The 23168-nt window shown below is 40.2% G+C and overlaps 1 protein-coding gene across 1 annotated transcript; it reads left to right on the top strand.

Moving 5' to 3' along the window:
• Positions 1-21077: 21077 nt before the first annotated feature.
• On the top strand, positions 21078-22049 carry LOC113896462 (olfactory receptor 7A10-like). The gene has a single exon (XM_027548636.1). It carries the CDS (start codon positions 21078-21080, stop codon positions 22047-22049), a length of 972 nt encoding a protein of 323 aa, XP_027404437.1.
• The last annotated feature ends 1119 nt before the right edge of the window (positions 22050-23168 follow it).

The following is a 23168-nucleotide window of genomic DNA, read 5'->3' as shown; positions in this document are numbered from 1 at the left end:
TCTTCAGGTGCTAATAAAGCCGCTGCCCCAGTTAGTCTTAGGCAGTGGGGTCACCTGCATGAAATTACATCTAATTCTCTGCTTAGATAAGCAATCGGTTGTTGGTGAGGCCTTCTGGGTTGTGTCAAAACTCCCAAGGCCCTGCCTTTTCTTTCAGTGACAAATAAATTAAATCCTGACCCTGTGGGCAAACTCAGAGCGGGAACCTGCAAGAGAGCAGTCGGAAGAACCTTAAAAGCCTTTTGAGTATCTGGAGACCAAACCAGTTTGTCGGTTTGGGCCTGCTGAGTTTCAGCTATAAGTTTATATAAAGGCTGGGCAAGTTCCCCATAACCTGGAATCCAAATGCAACAGTAGCTTGTGATTCCCCAAAATCCTCTTAATTGTCTTAAAGTCATAGGTAGGGCATGATTTAGTATAGGTTTAAATCTCTCGGGGCCTATGGCCCTAGTCCCTTCTGATATGATTAGGCCCAAATATCTAACAGATTGTTGACAAAGCTGAGCCTTTTCTCTTGATGCCTTGTTTTTGTTTGTTTTTTCTTTTTCTTTTTTAATACAAATTTATTTATTTTAATTGGAGGCTAATTACTTTACAATATTGTATTGGTTTTGCCAAACATTGATATGAATCCACCACAGGTGTATATGTGTTCCCCATCCTGATCTCCCTCCCATCTCTCTCACGATACCATCCATCTGGGTAATCCCAGTGCACCAGTCCTGAGCATCTTGTACCATGCATCGAACCTGGGCTGGCGATCCATTTCACATATGATAATATACATGGTTCAAAGCCATTCTTCCAAATAATCCCAAACTTGCTCTCTCCCACAGAGTCCAAAAGACTGTTCTATACATCTGTGTCCTTTTGCTGTCTCACATACAGGGTTATCATTTCCATCTTTCTAAATTCCATATATATGCATTCAGTTCAGTTCAGTTACTCAGTCGTGTCTTAGTCTTTGTGACCCCATGAATTGCGGCATGCCAGGCCTCCCTGTCCATCACCATCTCCTGGAATTCACTCAAACTCACGTCCATCCAGTCAGTGATGCCATCCTGCCATCTCATCCTCTGTCATCCCCTTCTCCTCCTGCCCCCAATCCCTCCCAGCATCAGTGTCTTTTCCAATGAGTCAACTCTTCACATGAGGTGGCCAAAGTATTGGAGTTTCAGCTTTAGCAGCAGTCTTTCCAATGAACACCCAGGACTGGTCTCATTTAGGATGGACTGGTTGGATCTCCTTGCAGTCCAAGGGACTCTCAAGAGTCTTTTCCAACACCACAGTTCAAAAGCATCAATTCGTTGGTGCTCAGTTTTCTTCACAGTCCAACTCTCACATCCATACATGACCACTGGAAAAATCATAGCCTTGACTAAACGAACTTTTGTTGGCAAAGTAATGTCTCTGCTTTTAAATATACGATCTAGGTTGGTCATAACTTTCCTTCCAAGGAGCAAGCGTCTTTTAATTTCATGACTGCAGTGATTTTGGAGCTCCCCAAAATAAAGTCTGACACTGTTTCCACTGTTTCTCCATCTATTTCCCATGAAGTGATGGGACCACATGCGATGATCTTCGTTTTCTGAATGTTGAGCTTTAAGCCAACTTTTTCACTCTCTTCTTTCACTTTCATCAAGAAGCTTTTTAGTTCCTCTTCACTTTCTCCCATACGGGTGGTGTCATCTGCATATCTGAGGTTATCGATACTTCTCCTGGCAATCTTGATTCCAGCTTGTGCTTCTTACACCCGTTTTAATTTCTTACTGCTTATATCTGGAGCTGACTGAGTGAGAAATCTATCCTTTAAGATCACTTTTCCCTCTTCACTTTTGGGGTCAATCTCAGTGAATCTGCGAAGGGCTTCTCTCTTTCTATCTAGGAATTTAGCAGGAGCTTCCTTCTCCTCCTGTTCTATGTTTGCCAATTTGCCATAGTTTACAGGCTTAGCACGTGCTTGCCTGAGTCCTTCAAGAATACATCTGATAAAATGACTCTGATCCCATCTTCCTTTAGCTGTGTTGTAGTCCCAGTCTGGTTCTATAATTGGGACTGCCTGATTCCCAGTGGGGAGGGCGGTTATCTCATCCTCCCTCTTCCCTACTGATTAATTACCAAGCCATTCATCTCCATAAGCAACTGTTTTTCCCAAAACTCGACTTTTTGAGTCGGGAGTCAGCATTTGTCCCAAGATATACATCACATCCTTCCAAGTATGGTCATAAAGCAGAGTAACACCTTTAAAAGCTCTAATATATTTTTCTGGGTCCTCTAAATAGTCTCCCAGATCCTCTTTGGTTCTTTGTATTTCTTGATAAGGAAAAGGCTTATTAACTCTCATAGACTGATTATTTCTCCAGGTGAGTGCTTCATGAAGAGGCAACAGCTCATGTGGCTGTTCCTCAGCCTCTCTGGCTGCTCTGCACATATGATCCCAGGGATAGATTGAAGAAACCTGTTTTTCTTTATCTCTTTGTTTCCTGTCCTCCATCTTGTCTCTTACTTAGATGGTCTGAGTCCCTATTGAAACCACAGTAGTCTGAGGTCGTACTGAGACAGGAGTTGTTTGGACCCTACTTGGGCAGTTTGACTCTCAGTTTGGGTTTCTACTGAGACCAAGGCAATCCTTCTTGGGGGTGTTCTCCGACTTTCAGTTTGCTCAGTTGGGAGCCCCGGGTACAGGGGCAAAGTAGGAGGATAGGAGGGAGCTAAAGGTGTCACACACAAATTATACCATTAGGACACAAGCCTGGCATATTTTGCAGAGAGAAAAAGGGCAACAGATATGTTACTTCTACCCATTTCCCTTGTTTTCTACAGAACCAGCCTAATTGTAAAACAGTATTATACTTAAGAGACCCTCTAACTGGCCACTGTTTGCCATCCTCCAGTGGGTACTGCGGCCATTCAGTATCACATAGGAAGACCAGGTGTGTCTTCTTTAAGCCCTGGGGATCAAATCTATCCCAGTTTTTCCAGATACAGTTCAAAGGAGTGAGGCTGGAATTGTTAGCTCCCATCTGTAAGAGAGAAAAAAAAGTGACCAGCACCATCTTTCTACTGGAGGCATCCCTCCCTGCTCTAAATGGGGATGTAGACAGACTTTACACTGAAGCTTTTCTTTCCTGGTCAGACATAGTCTGTCCTTTACTGACGCAGGCATCATAGTTGTCCCAACCAATTCTACCACCAAGATGGGGTGGGGATGTACCAGGGGTAGACCTGATGGCATCCCTGACTGACGTCCAGCTCCTCACCATTAAAACCTTGCTTGCCTCTGTGCACATGGAACCTTCGCCAGGATAGATCACATCCTGGGCCATAAATCTAGCCTTGGTAAATTCAGAAAAATTGAAATCATTCCGAGCATCTTTTCTGACCACAATGCAGTAAGATTGGATCTCAATTACAGGAGAGAAAATCTATTAAAAATTCCAACGTATGGAGGCTGAACAACACGCTGCTGAATAACCAACAAATCACAGGAGAAATAAAAAAAGAAATCAAAATTTGCATAGAAACGGATGAAAATGAAAACATAACAACTCAAAACCTGTGGGACACTGTAAAAGCAGTCGTAAGGGGAAAGTTCATAGCAATACAGGCATACCTCAAGAAACAAGAAAAAAGTCAAATAAATAATCTAACTCTACACTTAAAGCAACTAGAAAAGGAAGAAATGAAGAACCCCAGTGTTAGTAGAAGGAAAGAAACCTTAAAAATTAGGGCAGAAATAAATGCAAAAGAAACAAAAGAGACCATAGCAAAAATCAACAAAGCCAAAAGCTGGTTCTTTGAAAGGATAAATAAAACTGACAAACCATTAGCCAGACACATCAAGAAACAAAGGGAAAAAAATCAAATCAATAAAATTAGAAATGAAAATGGAGAGATCACAACAGACAACACACAAATACAAAGGATCATAAGAGACTACTATCAGCAATTATATGCCAATAAAATGGACAACGTGGAAGAAATGGACAAATTCTTAGAAAAGTACAACTTTCCCAACACTGGACCAGGAAGAAAGAGAAAATCTTAACAGACCCATCACAAGCATGGAAATTGAAACTGTAATCAGAAATCTTCCAGCAAACAAAAGCCCAGGTCCAGATGGCTTCAAAGCTGAATTCTACCAAAGTTTTAGAGAAGAGCTAACACCTATCCTACTCAACCTCTTCCAGAAAATTGCAGAGGAAGATAAACTTCCAAACTCATTCTATGAGGCCACCATCACCTTAATACCAAAATCTGACAAAGATGCCACACACACAAAAAAGAAAATTACAGGCCAATATCACTGATGAACATAGATGCAAAAATCCTTAACAAAATTCTAGCAATCAGAATCCAACAATACATTAAAAAGATCATACACCATGACCAAGTGGGCTTTATCCCAGGGATGCAAGGATTCTTCAAAATCTGCAAATCAATGTAATACACCACATTAACAAATTGGAAAATGAAAACCATATGATTATCTCAATAGATGCAGAGAAAGCCTTTGACAAAATTCAACATCCATTTATGATAAAAAACCCTCCAGAAAGCAGGAATAGAAGGAACATACCTCAACCTAATAAAAGCTATATATGACAAACCCACAGCAAACCTTATCCTCAATGGTGAAAAATTTAAAGCATTTCCTCTAAAGTCAGGAACAAGACAAGGGTGCCCACATTCACCATTACTATTCAACATAGTTTTGGAGGTTTTGGCCACAGCAATCAGAGCAGAAAAAGAAATCAAAGGAATCCAAACTGGAAAAGAAGAAGTAAAACTCTCACTGTTTGCAGATGCCATGATCCTCTACATAGAAAACCCTAAAGACTCCACCAGAAAATTACTAGAACTAATCAATGATTATAGTAAAGTTGCAGGATATAAAATCAACACACAGAAATCCCTTGCATTCCTGTACACTAATAATGAGAAAACAGAAAGAGAAATTAAGGAAACAAATCCATTCACCATTGCAACGAAAAAAATAAAATACTTAGGAATATATCTACCTAAAGAAACTAAAGACCTATATATAGAAAACTATAAAACACTGGTGAAAGAAATCAAAGAGGACACTAATAGATGGAGAAATTTACCATGTTCATGGATTAGAAGAATCAATATAGTGAAAATGCGTATAATACCCAAAGAAATTTATAGATTCAATGCAATCCCTATCAAGTTACCAATGGTATTTTTCACAGAGCTAGAACAAATAATTTCACAATATGTATGGAAATACAAAAAACCTCGAATAGCCAAAGCTATCTTGAGAAAGAAGAATGGAACTGGAGGAATTAACCTGCCTGACTTCAGGCTCTACTACAAAGCCACAGTTATCAAGACAGTATGGTATTGGCACAAAGACAGAAATATTGATCAATGGAACAAAATAGAAAGCCCAGAGATAAATCCACACACGTATGGACACCTCATTTTTGACAAAGGAGGCAAGAATATACAATGGATTAAAGACAATCTCTTTAACAAGTGGTGCTGGGAAAACTGGTCAAGCACTTGTAAAAGAATGAAACTAGAGCACTTTCTAACACGGTACACAAAAATAAACTTGAAATAGATTAAAGATCTAAACATAAGACCAGAAACTATAAAACTCCTAGAGGAGAACATAGGTAAAACACTCTCCGACATACATCACAGCAGGATCCTCTATGACCCACCTCCCAGAATATTGGAAATAAAAGCAAAAATAAACAAATGGGACCTAATTAAACTTAAAAGCTTTGCACAACAAAGAAAACTATTAGCAAGGTGAAACGACAGCTTTCAGAATGGGAGAAAATAATAGCAAATGAAGCAACTGACAAACAGCTAATCTCAAAAATATACAAGCAACTCCTACAGCTCAATTCCAGAAAAATAAATGACCCAATCAAAAAATGGGCCAAAGAACTAAATAGACATTTCTCCAAAGAAGACATACAGATAGCTAACAAACACATGAAAAGATGTTTAACATCACTCATTATCAGAGAAATGCAAATCAAAACCACTATGAGGTACCATTTCACACCAGTCAGAATGGCTGTGATCCAAAAGTCTACAAGCAATAAATGCTGGAGAGGGTATGGGGAAAAGGGAACCCTCTTACACTCTTGATGGGAATGCAAACTAGTATAGCCACTATGGAGAACAGTGTGGAGATTCCTTAAAAAACTGGAAATAGATCTGCCTTATGACCCAGCAATCCCACTGCTGGGCATACACGCTGAGGAAACCAGAATTGAAAGAGATACATGAACCCCAATGTTCATCACAGCACTGTTTATAATAGCCAGGACATGGAAGCAACCTAGATGTCTGTCAGCAGATGAATGGATAAGAAAGCTGTGGTACATATACACAATGGAGTATTACTCAGCCATTAAAAAGAATACATTTGAATCAGTTCTAATGAGGTGGATGAAACTGGAACCTATTATACAGAGTGAAGTAAGCCAGAAGGAAAAATACCAATACAGTATACTAACGCATATATATGGAATTTAGAATGATGGTAACAATAACCCTGTGTACGAGACAGCAAAAGAGACACTGATGTATAGAACAGTCTTATTCACTCTGTGGGAGAGGGAGAGGGTGGGAAGATTTGGGAGAATGGCATTGAAACATGCATAATATCATATATGAAAAGAGTCGACAGTCCAGGTTCAATGCACGAAACTGGATGCTTGGGGCTGGTGCACTGGGACGACCCAGAGGGATGGTATGGGGAGGGAGGAGGGAGGAGGGTTCAGGGTGGGGAACACATGTATACCTGTGGCAGATTCATTTTAATATATGGGAAAAACAATACAATACTATAAAGTTAAATAAAATAAACTTTAAAAAGATAAATAAAACCTTGCCTCTGATGCCACCCGGGGTGCAATCAGAGTAACCTTCTGGAATGCCTCCCAAGCTAAGACCGCTAGGGGAAACATTCATCACCTGAGTGCTTGTGCACAACCCTGAGTATATTCCTTACCACGATAAGACCGATATGAAAATAAAACTGAGATGTTCCTTCCAAGCATCACCACACCAGTATAAAAGCCTCCTCTGTTCCACTAAGAGCCAGTGTTACCAAAGGGAAAAAAACCCATTGCAGTTCCAATCGGAGTAACCTTTAATCTCAGAGATGCTCTTGGATCTAGAGCTCCATCTAGCTTCTGAACTTTTGATTCCTAGCGAGGCTAGGCACTTCCTGACTACCAATCCAAGTTTGGGACCTAAGTAACAGTACACAGTAACAGCATAGATTACAAGTCCCTTGAAAATCTATGATCCGATAGGTTAGGTTAGTACTTCTAATTCCTGAAGAGTTATGAAATGGTCAAACAGACTGAAAAGTTTGACCGAGAAAGGAGAGTTCGGTCCACATGCTTTGTCTATTTCTGGTTGGTCCCTGAAAGAGATATTGGGTGTCTCTTGGCATTGGCAGGTCGGTATAAACCCCACTCTTGGCATTGGCAGGTTGGTATAAGGTTTCTGTCATAAGCCGTATGAGATCACTGCAGAACCACAGAGCAGAGGTCCTCACTTGCTTCGCACAGGGTATTTCATTCGTTCACACAAGCACACCGTACAGTTAGTAAAATACACCAGAAAACGTGTTCGCTATGAGAACAAAGAACTAGAGCTCCAAGCATCTTTACCTAGTCATGAAGAATCCTGAATGAGCCCCCAAGATGAAAGGTTGTTGCTGAACCACGAAAAGATGCTGGGATTCTTGGCCTCTGGAGGAGAAGAATTCAATCTGGGGCCAGAGACAAGGCTTGATCGCTCAGAGCTTTTGTGTAATAAAGTTTTATTAAAGTATAAAGGACAGTATACTCATTTTCACTATATTGATTCTTCCAATCCATGAACATGGTATATTTCTCCATCTATTAGTGTCCTCTTTGATTTCTTTCACCAGTGTTTTATAGTTTTCTATATATAGGTCTTTAGTTTCTTTAGGTAGATATATTCCTAAGTATTTTATTCTTTCCGTTGCAATGGTGAATGTAATTGTTTCCTTAATTTCTCTTTCAGTTTTCTCATTATTAGTGTATAGGAATGCAAGGGATTTCTGTGTGTTGAATTTATATCCTGCATCTTTACTATAATCATTGATTAGTTCTAGTAATTTTCTGGTGGAGTCTTTAGGGTTTTCTATGTAAAGGATCATGTCATCTGCAAACAGTGAGAGTTTTACTTCTTCTTTTCCAGTTTGGATTCCTTTGATTTCTTTTTCTGCTCTGATTGCTGTGGCCAAAACCTCCAAAACTATGTTGAATAGTAATGGTGAAAGTGGGCACCCTTGTCTTGTTCCTGACTTTAGAGGAAATGCTTTAAATTTTTCACCATTGAGGATAAGGTTTGCTGTGGGTTTGTCATATATAGCTTTTATTAGGTTGAGGTATGTTCCTTCTATTCCTGCTTTCTGGAGGGTTTTTTTATCATAAATGGATGTTGAATTTTGTCAAAGGCTTTCTCTGCATCTATTGAGATAATCATATGGTTTTTGTTTTTCAATTTGTTAATGTGGTGTATTACATTGATTGATTTGCGGATATTGAAGAATCCTTGCATCCCTGGGATAAAGCCCACTTGGTCATGGTGTATGATCTTTTTAATGTATTGTTGGATTCTGATTGCTAGAATTTTGTTAAGGATTTTTGCATCTATGTTCATCAGTGATATTGGCCTGTAGTTTTCTTTTTTTGTGGCATCTTTGTCAGGTTTTGGTAGTAGGGTGATGGTGGCCTCATAGAATGAGTTTGGAAGTTTACCTTCCTCTGCAATTTTCTGGAAGTTTGAGCAGGATAGGTGTTAGCTCTTCTCTAAATTTTTGGTAGAATTCAGCTGTGAAGCCGTCTGGACCTGGGCTTTTGTTTGCTGGAAGATTTTTGATTACAGTTTCAATTTCCGTGCTTGTGATGGGTCTGTTAAGATTTTCTAATTCTTCCTGGTCCAGTTTTGGAAACTTGTACTTTTCTAAGAATTTGTCCATTTCTTCCACGTTGTCCATTTTATTGGCGTATAATTGTTGATAGTAGTCTCTTATGATCCTTTGTATTTGTGTGTTGTCTGTTGTGATCTCTCCATTTTCATTCCTAATTTTATTGATTTGATTTTTCTCCCTTTGTTTCTTGATGAGTCTGGCTAATGGTTTGTCAATTTTATTTATCCTTTCAAAGAACCAGCTTTTGGCTTTGTTGATTTTTGCTATGGTCTCTTTTGTTTCTTTTGCATTTATTTCTGCCCTAATTTTTAAGATTTCTTTCCTTCTACTAACCCTGGGGTTCTTCATTTCTTCCTTTTCTAGTTGCTTTAGGTGTAGGGTTAGGTTATTTATTTGACTTTTTTCTTGTTTCTTGAGGTATGCCTGTATTGCTATGAACTTTCCCCTTAGGACTGCTTTTAAAGTGTCCCACAGGTTTTGAGTTGTTGTGTTTTCATTTTCATTAGTTTCTATGCATACTACCCAAAGCAATTTATAGATTCAATGCAATCCCTATCAAGCTACCAACGGTATTCTTCACAGAGCTAGAACAAATAATTTCACAATTTGTATGGAAATACAAAAAACCTCGAATAGCCAAAGCTATCTTGAGAAAGAAGAATGGAACTGGAGGAGTCAACCTACCTGACTTCAGGCTCTACTACAAAGCCACAGTTATCAAGACAGTATGGTACTGGCACAAAGACAGAAATATTGATCAATGGAACAAAATAGAAAGCCCAGAGCTAAATCCATGCACATATGGACACCTTATCTTTGACAAAGGAGGCAAGAATATACAATGGATTAAAGACAATCTCTTTAACAAGTGGTGCTGGGAAAACTGGTCAACCACTTGTAAAAGAATGAAACTAGAACACTTTCTAACACCTTACACAAAAATAAACTCAAAATGGATTAAAGATCTAAACGTAAGACCAGAAACTATAAAACTCCTAGAGGAGAACATAGGTAAAACACTCTCGGACATACATCACAGCAGTATCCTCTATGACCCACCTCCCAGAATATTGGAAATAAAAGGAAAAATAAACAAATGGGACCTAATTAAACTTAAAAGCTTCTGCACAACAAAGGAAACTATTAGCAAGGTGAAAGGACAGCCTTCAGAATGGGAGAAAATAATAGCAAATGAAGCAACCGACAAACAACTAATCTCAAAAATATACAAGCAACTCCTACAGCTCAACTCCAGAAAAATAAATGACCCAATCAAAAAATGGGCCAAAGAACTAAATAGACATTTCTCCAAAGAAGACATACAGATGGCTAACAAACACATGAAAAGATGCTCAACATCACTCATTATCAGAGAAATGCAAATCAAAACCACTATGAGGTACCATTTCACGCCAGTCAGAATGGCTGCGATCCAAAAGTCTACAAGCAATAAATGCTCGAGAAGGTGTGGAGAAAAGGGAACTCTCTTACACTGTTGGTGGGAATGCAAACTAGTATAGCCACTATGGAGAACAGTGTGGAGATTCCTTAAAAAACTGGAAATAGAACTGCCTTATGACCCAGCAATCCCACTGCTGGGCATACACACTGAGGAAACCAGAAGGGAAAGAGACACGTGTACCCCATTGTTCATCGCAGTACTGTTTATAATAGCCAGGACATGGAAGCAACCTAGATGCCCATCAGCAGATGAATGGATAAGAAAGCTGTGGTACATATACACAATGGAGTATTACTCAGCCATTAAAAAGAATACATTTGAATCAGTTCTAATGAGGTGGATGAAACTGGAACCTATTATACAGAGTGAATTAAGCCAGAAAGAAAAACACCAATACAGTATACTAACGCATATATATGGAATTTAGAAAGATGGTAACAATAACCCTGTGTACGAGACAGCAAAAGAGACACCGATGTATAGATCAGTCTTTTGGACTCTGTGGGAGAGGCAGAGGGTGGGGAGATTTGGGAGAATAGCATTGAGACATGTATAATATCATGTATGAAACGAGTCACCAGTCCAGGTTCAATGCACGGTACTGGATGCTTGGGGCTGGTGCCCTGGGACGACGCAGAGGGAGGGTAGGGGAGGGAGGAGGGAGGAGGGTTCAGGATGGGGAACGCGGGTATACCTGTGGCGGATTCACTTCGATTTTTGGCAAAACTAATACAATATTGTAAAGTTTAAAAATAAAATAAAATAAAATAAAATAAAGTATAAAGGAGATAGAGAAAGCTTCTGACATAGGCATCAGAAGTGGGCAGAAAGAGTACCCCCTGCTAATCTTCAGCTGGATGTTATATCAGTTCAGTTCAGTTCAGTCGCTCAGTCGTGTCCAACTCTTTGAGACCCCATGAGTCATAGCACGCCAGGCCTCCCTGTCCATCACCAACTCCCGGAGTTCCCTCAGACTCACGTCCATCGAGTCAGTGATGCCATCCAGGCATTTCATCCTCTGTCGTCCCCTTCTCCTCCTGCCCCCAATCTCTCCCAGCATTAGAGTCTTTTCCAATGAGTCAACTCTTCCCATGAAGTGGCCAAAGTATTGGAGTTTCAGCTTTAGCATCATTCCTTCCGAAGAAATCCCAGGGCTGATCTCCTTCAGAATGGACTGGTTGGATCTCCTTGCAGTCCAAGGGACTCTCAAGAGTCTTTTCCAACACCACAGTTCAAAAGCATCAATTCTTCGGCGTTCAGCCTTCTTCACAGTCCAACTCTCACATCCATACATGACCACAGGAAAAACCATAGCCTTGACTAGACGAACCTTTGTTGGCAAAGTAATGTCTCTGCTTTTTATTTAATTTAATTAATTTATTATTTTTTAAATTTTATTCTATTTTTAAACTTTACATAATTGTATTAGTTTTGCCAAATATCAAAATGAATCCACCACAGGTATACATGTGTTTCCCATCCTGAACCCTCCTCCCTCCTCCCTCCCAAACCATCCCTCTGGGTCGTCCCAGTGTACTAGCCCCAAGCATCCAGTATCATGCATCGAACATGGACTGGCATCTCGTTTCATACATGATATTTTACATGTTTCAATGCCATTCTCCCAAATCTTCCCACCCTCTCCCTCTCCCACAGAGTCCATAAGACTGTTCTATACATCAGTGTCTCTTTTGCTGTCTCATACACAAGGTTATTGTTACCATCTTTCTAAATTCCATATATATGCGTTAGTATACTGTATTGGTGTTTTTCCTTCTGGCTTACTTCACTCTGTATAATAGGCTCCAGTATGCTATCTAGGTTGGTCATAGCTTTCCTTCCAAGGAGTAAGCGTCTTTTAATTTCATGACTGCAGTCACCATCTGCAGTGATTTTGAAGCCCCCAAAAATAAAGTCACTAGCAATTTGTTAATGAAAGAAAGGAATGTCTTAAAACTCAGAATGGCACCAGGCCCCTCATCCATAAGATGTATTTTGGGATGACCTTGTCACCAGACAAATCATCCCGGGCTATAAAATGATTGATTTGAATCTTGTAGAAAGGCAGATTACAATGCAAATAGTTTTGTTTACATAGATTAGGGGAACAATGTCTGAGTATAACATACTGGTTTGTCAAGTCATTTCTGAGCCATTAGGCAGAACCGACTTGACGACAGAGTTTGGGGTAAATGCATAGTACATTAACATAGCTTAAGAAAAACATTTCCATAAGAAAAATGCATTAGTTAACTCAAGGTTTGAGAATAATTAACTTCAGGTGTCATTATGGCAACACAGTATTATAAGATAAACCTCCTTTTAAATTTGTATAAGGAAGGGAAAAAAAAATATATCACTAGTTTGTTTCCTTCTGCCACTTAAGAGAGAGAAAAATATCTGACACTTGCAGCCTATTTCCTCCATTTGGAGACCCTTGGCCTTCCTGCCTGTTACCCTCTCAGAACCTAACAGCTGATCAGGCAACTAAGAGAGCAGCATTATAGAACAATGACCGAATAGGGATTTCCACCTTAGTTCCACAGACTAATTTGCCAAAAACTCCTTCATATACTGAAGGTGAGATTCTTAAAACTAAGAGTGAGGGCTTTCAAGAAGATCACATGGGGTGGTTCCACAAGGAGGGGCTCCTTTTTCTGCCTGGGAACCTCCAATGGAAGTTGGTTAACTCCTTACATGCCACACTCATTTAGGTAAAATGCCTTCCAAAGATTACTAGAAAGTTCCTTCAGAGGAACAGGTCTTGTTCCACTTGCCAATTAAACAACTCCCAAGAAGCTCGAAGACCCCAGCTGACTCAACCCATCTAACAATGTGGGACCTACTCAGGAGAGGACTGGTAGATGGACTTCACCCAGATGCCAGTTTCTCAAGGGTATAAATACCTATTAATCATGATAGACATATTCACAGGATGGACTGAAGGCTTTCCCACCCAGAATGAGAAGGCTGAGGAGGTGGTAAAAAACTGCTCCATGAAATCATTCCAAGATTTGGTCTGCCCAGGTCATTACAGAGTGACAATGGGAATCATTTACTTCTAAGGTCACACAAGGGGTCTCTAAAGCATTGGACATTACTTATTACCTCCATTGTGCCTGGAGGCCTCAGTCTTCAGGAATAGTAAAAACAGCCAACCAGCTCTTAAAATCAGCGATAAAAAGATAACCCAGGAGACCTCCCTGGGATGGAAGGAGTCTTTACCAGTAGCTCTCTGCACCCATAAGGCCCCTGAGGAACAGGTTGGTCTTAGTCATTATGAGATGCTATATGACAGACTTTTTGTTTGTGTCAATGAGCTCTTCCTAGATCCAGAGGCTCAGACCCTCTGGTCTTATACCATGGCCATTGGGCAACTCCAACAGGATATACGCTTGTGGGGGTATCTGTCAGGAGCCAAAAGATTCTAAAGATATTTACCTACTACATGGTAAGAGTCACCACTAATATGCTCCAGGGACTCAAGTCCTAATTAGAGTCTGGAAGAATGGATCCCCAAAAGCTCAACTCCAGCCCACATGGAAGGGTCCCTACCCTGTGATACTTTCCAGCCTCACAACAGTCAAGGTACCAGGACATGAATCCTAGATTCACTACTCATGAGTCAAGCTGTTGGGAGCCACGTTAGGCATTACTGACAAAATGGAGGCATTTAGGGAGGCCCTAAACCCCCTCCCTTTGTTCTGTAGGCACAGACCCAGAATGAAGGAGTTAGGCTTTGTGATTCTGACCTGTATTTTCCTTTCCTCGGCTGAGTTGACTGAAGAGAATATTAAGGTGCTTATTGTTTTTGAGAGGAGCATGAGAAGGCACAAAGCCTTCTGCAGCTGTGCTCAAAGAATAATTCATAAAGTTAATCACTGACATTTGTTCAAGGACTTTTACAAAAAAGTGTTCCAGGGTAAGCACACAGGCCACAGCTTGAGGCCATGGGAGGGATTGCTATCTGAAGCCCATTTGTGAGAAAAGTGTTTATGGCAAAGGAGTTTTCTGAGTTTAGGGCTTAAAAATAATTAAAATAGTTAGAAACTAAAGATTTAAGGATTGCTGTAATGTTAGCATATTCTACTATAGCTTATAGAAATTAGGGACTTTAGAGATATTATTAGCTAGAAGCCCTTTCTAAAAAATAGTGAGCTTAGGATACTAGGGGCAAACAGGACTTAGAAAGATAAGAATTAAACTGAGGAATGTGGTATGCAGCCTAGATATCAACATGAGTTACAGTGTATTCACAAAACACATGAAGAAAAGTAGATAAGAGAATCACTGAAGAAAGAACTCCTTTTGAGGGGCAACAATGATTTTTAGAGAAAAATAAATCTGGGTCAATGGGAACTAAAAATACCAAACCTCTGACCTAATGTTTTTGTAAAAGTATAAAAGAAAATCATAAGCTTGAAATAAACAGGCAGTCCAAGAAAAATGAGAGGCTGCCTCAGTTTCTCACCAACACCACTCACCCCTTTAGGTTGAATCCCTGGCTGCTACAGCTGGACTCCAACATCAAGCCATGAGAGAAAACAGAAGAGGACACTCAATACAGTGTGAGCCCTTGGCAGGTCTCAGATACCTATCCAGGACTACAAATGAGTGCCATTCTAATGAACACCCCCAAAATTAAGTTTCTGGGGATAAGATTTCTCAGGTCAGCTCTAAAGAGCCAGCACAACTTGGTGGCGGTTGTACTCCAAAATAGACAGGATGTAGATCTCCTGATTCTTGAACAAGGAGGGACTTGAGCCATCTTGAATGAAACATATTGTTTCTGGATAAATATCTCCAGCCAAGTTAAACAATGTCTCAGAGTCCTCAAGAAAAACATTCAAGCCTTACAGGATTTCAAAGAACGAGCTGGAGAGTTCTTGGGGTGGCTACAGTCTCTTTGGGGGATCCTTCTCCTGCAGAGGGGGAATTTAGAGCTGGCTAATGGCCCTCCTAATCCCTGTTATCACCATGTGATTGCTTCATGTATTATCAATTGTCTAACCCATTTTGTCTCTGCCCAGGTCAACATGCTACAACATGCAGTGCTAGTTCAACAAGGATATATAAAACCACCTGACCACGGAAAATATCACTCATCCCTAGATGGACAACACTATAAGGACTCTGAGGCTTGAGACAAGCAAGAGGGGGAGGCCCAATACCCCTCGCTGTCCCACTTCAGCAGGAAGTAGCCAGAGAGACCTCTATGCCCCATTCCCAAAGAATTGGGCCTTCCATCTCTTGAAGGGGGGATGATAGGTAGTCAGAATAGGAAAAAGGAGTACAAAATGGTAGTGGCTAAAAGACAAAAAAGGGAAAAGCCTGCGAAAATAGAACAAGGGAAGGTCCAAGGACCAGAGTGAGGACCTCAGGTAAAACAAACAGCCCTCCTGGCTAGCCCAATTTACATAGGACAGGCTCGGGGGGAGAAGACAAATGTATAAAAGGAGAAAGCTTAGAAGGATTGGAGCCTGTCTTAGTCTTTTGGGTCAGGCCACCCTCACTCCTCACGTATGTACTATCCTTTATTTTTCCTAATAAAACTGAGCAATAACACTGGTCCATCCATCACTTCAAATTTTTGCTGCAGAGAGACAGAACCAAGGAAATTACACACTCCCCCAACACCTTCAAAGGTTTTGGGGCTTCCCTGGTGGCTTAGATGACAAAGAACCTGCCTGTAATGCAGGAGACCTGGATTCGATCCCTGGGTCAGGAAGATCCCTTGCAGAAGGGAATGGCTACCCACTCCAATATTCTTGCCTGGAGAATTCCATGGAGAGAGGAGCCTGGTGAGCTACAGTTTATGTGGTCAAAAAAGAGTTGGACATGACTGAGCAACTAACACTTTCATTTTCAAAGGTTTGTTTAAGGCATTCAGCAAAGATCTTCCAAGTTTACCAGTTCATTCCAAAGGAAAATCATTTTTTTTTTTATCTTTATTAGTATTGAATGTTAGTTTCCAGTTTTTACTAGTTTGTATGGTTCAGGTGCAGAGAAGGCAATGGCATCCCACTCCAGTACTCTTGATTGGGAAATCCCATGGATGGAGGAACCTGGTAGGCTGCAGTCCATGGTGTTGCTAGGAGTCAGACACGACTGAATGACATCACTTTCATGCATTGGAGAAGGAAATGGCAACCCACTTCAGTGTTCTTGTCTGGAGAATCCCAGGGACAGGGGAGCCTGGTGGGCTGCTGTCTATGGGGTCGCACAGAGTTGGACACGACTGAAGCGACTTAGCAGCAGTAGCAGCATGGCTCAGATGGCTCAGTGGTAAAGAAACCGCCTACCAACACAGGAGCAACAGGAGATGCGGGTTTGATCCCTGTTTGGGAAGATACCCTGGTGTAGGAAATGGCAACACACTCCAATATTCTTGCCTGGAAATTTCTATGGAGAGAGAAGCCTGGTGGGTTACAGTCCATGGGGTTGCAAAGAGTTAGACAAGAGTAAGTGAGCACACACACGGGCACACACACACACATACTCACACATGTGCACACATGTCTCAGGTCACCCTATTGGTTTCCTTTAGTAAGTTCAATTAATAGTTGTTGAGATGTAGATTTATATGCCTTGTCTTATAGTATCACACAGGAGAAGCATTACCAGTGAAACATGCTTATCCCACAATATAATTAAACAAAAGAGATGTAACCATCTTATAATACCCATTTAAATATGCCAATTGTATATATTTGCATCTCAATTCTGTCAACTTTTTGTCTTTAATATTAGAATGTGGACTTAAAAAAAATGCACAATGCGATAGTTGCTAGTTAAGTTTTATTTAGGGGCAAAATGAGGACTGCAGTCTGGGAGACAGCACCTCAGATATCTCTGAGAGACTGCTCCACAGAGGCAGTTGGGGAAGGTCAAAATATAAGATTTTGGTGAAGGGGGAGTTCAATGCAACCAAGTGCTTACTTTACAGAAGGTTTTCTACTAGTTAGGAGGAGCTGATGTCACCACAGAGGGATTTAGTGCTTTTCTAGATATAAAGAAGATGCAAAGATTGGGATCATGAAATCAGTTCCTGAAAATATTTAACTATCTAAAGACCTGTCCCACCAGATTCCCTGGAGCACAGAATGCCTCACTCCACCCTGAACTCCCTCAGTGGGTGTTGAAAGTCAACAGTTGCAACAACACAGGGTTCAAAGTCAGCAGAGGCAGATGGCAAATCCCTTGTTGTTGTTGTTCAGTCCCTGGCAAATGCTCTTGGCAAGTGCCAATTTGTAGTTGACTGGCAAGTGCCAATTTGTAGTTGACAAGCCTCTGGGTGCAGGAGAATTGAGAAGGAATAATAAAAACAGAATTCACTTGCCTTGTAACCTGGTCTCTTAGGAACAGAGAAAGAACAGGGAAATTTTCCTTTCTGTCCAGACCCCTGTCCCCTAGGGAAATCAGGTACAGAGTATGGGTGTTACAACCAAAAAATGCCTAATGAGAAACTAAGTGAGCTATAAAGTCTCTATAAAGTCTATAGAGTCTATAGAAGTCTATAAAGTCTATAGATTCTATAAACTGTAGTCTCACCCCAGCCTGAGAAGTCTTGGATGCCACAGAACATGTTTCCTTTGGAGACCTGAGTCTGACTGTAAAACAGTTTTTCTGTCCCTCCAGCTGTCTTACGGGGACAGAGCTTCATTCACCAATATTAACTTTCCAGGAGGCATTTGAACATCCACACAAAGACCTTTCTCTCAGTTCCCATCCAGGTGAGTCTGAGAGCCCAGTAGATGCTGTGGGAGAATTAGAGAGAATGCAAGCCTGGAACATTTATCCAACCTAGCTCAGATATCAGAGGTTAGTGTGGTAGTTTGCTACCCTGATTTATAAATAAATGTATTAGTTAGGACTAAAGGAAAAGCAAAGTTTGACCTAAGTAACATAAGGCTTAATGTTGCCAATGAAATGATAATAATTAAAGTCCAATTAGAAGAAGGAATGGGATGCATAAAGCACATTAAGTAAAATTTGAACATAAGCCTAGTGATTCTAGGAACATTATATATTATATCGTTTCATGTCTACACATTTGCCAATTTAATTTCTAATCTATGTGATTTCATTAAATACTTAGCATTTAAATATCATTTTCAGTTAGTTTTTGATGCTCTATTTGATTTCTTAAAAAAATACAGTTGATTTGTTACTGCTGTATTTAAGTCGGTTCCATTTTCATTGCCATTCTTTTTATTTTGTAACTTCATTTATATTTAAATATGTTCCTATACAAGTGCACATGTATTCACATACCTTTTTGAAAATGTGAGAGTGAACAAAGCAGGTGAAGTCTCAAATGATTAGGATTTTGCATTATAATGACAAAGTTGCAATATAATGAAGTAAATGATGGCATACATAATGTCTCAGGCATAAATCATATGAAGAAATTTATCCAGGGTGAAAGGGTGAATTGTCATGAAGTCTGTAGAAATTATAGAGTATAGTCTGGAAAGCCCTTTGCATGTTAATTGTAGACCAGATGACAATTGGGATACGCCCCCCCAAATTTACTTAAGGAGTAAGATAAAGCCAAAAGTTCAAGAAAAACAAACACAATATACCCTACAAGAGAACTGAGACAGGGCTTACCTCCTTCTGTGTGTGTGTGTGCTGTGTACTAAGTTGCTTCAGTTGTGTCCAACTGTATGTGACCCTATGGAGTGAGGTCCACTAAGCTTCTCTGTACATGGGATTCTCCAGGCAAGAATACTGGAGTGGGTTGCTGTGCCCTCTTCCAGGGGATCTTTCTAAACCAGGGATCGAACCTGTGTCACTTAGGTCTAACCTGCACTGGGAGGCGGGTTCTTTACCACTAGTGCCACCTAGGAAGCTCACCTCTTTCTCTATGGGATGGGAAAAAAAAATTGTTCAAATAAGTGAGTCAGGCTCAGGAAACACGAGTCTTCTACTGCTTCATATAAAGCAATACCCACCTTTGGTTGCAGTTTGTATGGTTCATTTTGTGAATTGTTTTCTTATGCACTTTGCTCTTTTTTCTTTTGGGGTATTCAATCTGTCAGGTGTCTTGTGCCATAAATGTATCACTGTTTCTATCAAAGTAATAAAGGCATTTTTCCTTTTTAAAATTATTATTTTCTGGACATCAAGGAGATGTAAGTGGAGTTGGAATGTTGCCAAACCAAGGAAATTTTAATTCATCACATCATCTGAAGGGGCCATTCAAGCTTATTATATAATTTTCCCTTAAGGCCATGTGTCCATTCTTCTGTCTCTCTCTGTCTCTCTCAGACTTTTTAAAGTATTTCTTTAAATACAGGGTAGAAAGTGGCCATACCAAGAAGGAATCCCATGTCTATTGGCCCATGGGAAGCTTGTGAATTGAAATTTCGGGGTAACATTTATATATTCCTTAAATGAAAGATAATCTGATCTGACCAGTTTGACTTGTAACCACTCATGGCCTGAAGAAGGTGTTTCTAGGTAAGAAATGCATGGTAGTGACACAGCTCACGAGGATGTGGTGTGTGTGCCTGTGACTGGGGTGAGAGCAGTCCTTTAAGCAGAGAAAGTGAAGCAAAAGTGTTATGTAAGTCACTCAGTTGTGTCTGACTTTTTGTGACCCCCATGGGCTGTAGCCTGGCAAGCTCCTCTGTCTATGGAGTTCTCCAGGCAAGAATACTGGAGTGGATTGCCATTCCCTTCTCCAGGGGAATCTTCCCAATCCAGGGATTGAACCTGGATCTCCTGTATGGCAGGCAGATTCTTTACTGTCTGATCGTCTAGGGAAACAGCCTCCTATATTAAGGTGACATAATTCAGAGACCAGTATTTAGTCAGAAGATGGAACTAAGAAGAGGATATGAATGTTTACAATTCACAGGATGCCATTGCAACTAAATTTGTAAAGTACAAGGAATCACATGAAAGGAGGGATTCTGTGTGGACTGAGGTGTCAGCTGTCACAGGGAAACCACCTTATTCCTCATCCTTGACAACATCTCTAGTCACTCTCCTTGCTTATTCCTCTGCCCCACTGGCTTCCTTATTTGGATTTGAACAGGTGGAACCAGCATCTTTCTAAGGTCCTTAGCAGTGGCAGCTCCCTCTAGCTCCCACCAGGCACACACTTCTCCTAACATCACACTAGTTCCTTCTCTCTCTTTTTTGAGGAATTGGTTCAATTATTATCTTGTTTGCAGGCCTTACCTGAACACTCAGTACAAAATAACACCTACTCCCCTCTCATTTTTACTTGTTTTTTTTTTTTCATAGTATCTGTCATCTTCTGCTATATTATATTTTATATTTATTTGAATATCATCTTTAACCACCCTTGGATTGTGGAAGTTTTGTTTACAAACATTGTTCCCTATATGCGCTCGGAGCATTGTTAGTTCTTGATAAGTATTTCTGAAATTCATGAAAGGAGTTTTCATTAAAACTGTAAATTAAGAAGCCTTTGGAATTTGTTGAGAATGGGACAAAAATTTCTAGTCAGAGGTGAAATGAGGTATACCCTCAAGGAGGATTTATCTCCATATAACATATTAACATCAGTTCTTTGACAGCAAAGAGAAATTAAAATAGTTCAGTTATGTCAGTTAGGCCAGTTTGAGTGAAAACTACTCATGTTATTTCTTTTTTCCCTCCAATAGTCACCTCCACCACATGGAATCAGGAAATGGTACACAAAGCTCAAATTTTCTTCTTCTTCTGGGACTTTCAGGGGAATCAGAACTGCAGCCCCTCATATTTGGGCTTTTCCTCTTCATGTACCTGATCACTGTGTTTGGAAACCTGCTCATTATCTTGGCCGTCAGCTCAGACTCCCATCTCCACACCCCCATGTACTTCTTCCTCTCCAACCTGTCCTTTGTAGACATCTGTTTCACCTCAACCACCATCCCAAAGATGCTGTGGAACATCCAGACAGAGAGCCAAGTTATCACCTATGAAGGCTGTATCACCCAGATGTATTTTTACATTCTGTTTGCAGGATTAGATGACTTTCTCCTGACTGTGATGGCTTATGACCGGTATGTAGCCATCTGCCACCCCCTGCACTACATGGTCATCATGAGCCCCCAGCTTTGTGGACTGATGGTTCTGATATCCTGGATAATGAGTGTTCTGTATTCCTTGTTACACAGCTTAATGGTGCTGAGACTGTCTTTTTGTACAGATTTGGAAATCCCTCACTTTTTTTGTGAAATAAAAGAGCTGGTCCAACTTGCCTATTCCAACACCTTTCTCAATAACATGATGATGCAATTTGGAGCTGGACTTCTGGGTGGTGGTACCCTGACTGGTATCCTTTACTCTTACTCCAAGATAGTGTCCTCTATATATAGAATCTCTTCAGCTCAGGGGAAGTGTAAAGCATTTTCCACTTGTGCATCTCACCTGTCAGCGGTCTCCTTATTTTATTGTACAAGTTTAGGAGTGTACCTTAGCTCTGCTGCTAGCCACAGCTCACTGTCAAGTGCTGCAGCTTCAGTGATGTACACTGTGGTCACACCCATGCTGAACCCCTTCATCTACAGTCTAAGAAGTAAAGACATAAAGAGGGCTCTGAAAAGATGTTTTGGGATGGAAACTGTATCAAGGTCATTTGTCCTTGGGCTAAAGCAATGCACATGATAGCAGGGTTAAAGCCTCAGGGCCACATATTATGCTTCTCTGATCAGATTGTGAAAATCGCATTTGCTCCTTTGGCTTATTGTCTGCTATTTCCATTTCTTTGATTTCAACTTTTTTATACAATTTCAGCAATTCGCTTCATTAACTTTTCTGTTCGGTCATCTATGCTTTATCCTTTGTCATTTTTATACTCTCCCAAATTGATTCACATCCTTAAGTGAAATATATGGAAAATCCCATATATCTCATAAGACTGGGTGCATCTCCTAAGAATAATTTCTTTGTGAAATGTTATATACAGATCAAATTTATTTCATTTTACTGAGTGAATAATCCTGAGTCCTGTTACCTTTTGGAAAAGAAAAACTACCTTGATGACTGAATCCATCCAATGACATAATTTCATAAGAGTGTAGAGTATGAAACCTCAATTTATCACTTTCTGTTCATTATTCCTTTTGCACATCACTACCATAATTTCTCTTCCCCAAATTGTAGACTTTAACATATAGTGTGTTTCACAACAAGGCACTCCATTTTATTCCTACTAGGATCTTGTTCTTTACTTGGCTCAGTGTGCATATTGGTTACTAGTGTGTGCTCAGTTGCTCAGTTGTGTCTGACTTTTTGCGACCCCATGGGCTGTAGCCAACCAAACTCTGTCTGTGGGATTTTTCAGGCAACAATACTGGAGTGGGTTACCATTTTCTACCTGAAGGGATCTTCTCTACCTAGGGATCTAACCTGCATTTCCTCCATCTCCTGGATTGTAGACACATTCTTTACCTGCTGAGCCACCATTATCAGAGTCACTGGAAAACCTGATCATCAATGCATGTCTCCAATGATAGTCTATGTGAAACACCAATTTCAATAAAAAGTTTGATGTAATAAAGTCTGGAGTCAAGATGACCCTAACTAAAATGAAGCACATATTTATACCAGATTTTAACTATGTAAATTCTTTTTTCTGGTGTACAATTTACTTACTGATGTATGTAAGATCAGTGTCCATATATAAAGGCATTTATCATTGGCATGAAGGATTGTTTGGTGTAATTATATTTTATTTTGAATAATCTTTCTTTTTCTACTTGAAAAACTTACATTTTTGCCTAC

This window comes from Bos indicus x Bos taurus, chromosome 7 (assembly GCF_003369695.1).
Source record: "Bos indicus x Bos taurus breed Angus x Brahman F1 hybrid chromosome 7, Bos_hybrid_MaternalHap_v2.0, whole genome shotgun sequence".
NCBI lineage: Eukaryota > Metazoa > Chordata > Mammalia > Artiodactyla > Bovidae > Bos > Bos indicus x Bos taurus.
This window is presented reverse-complemented; position numbering and strand designations above follow the sequence as displayed.

Excerpts from the sequence above, each read along its gene's own strand:
- LOC113896462 (XM_027548636.1), top strand. The coding sequence starts at position 21,078 with ATGGAATCAGGAAATGGTACACAAAGCTCAAATTTTCTTCTTCTTCTG.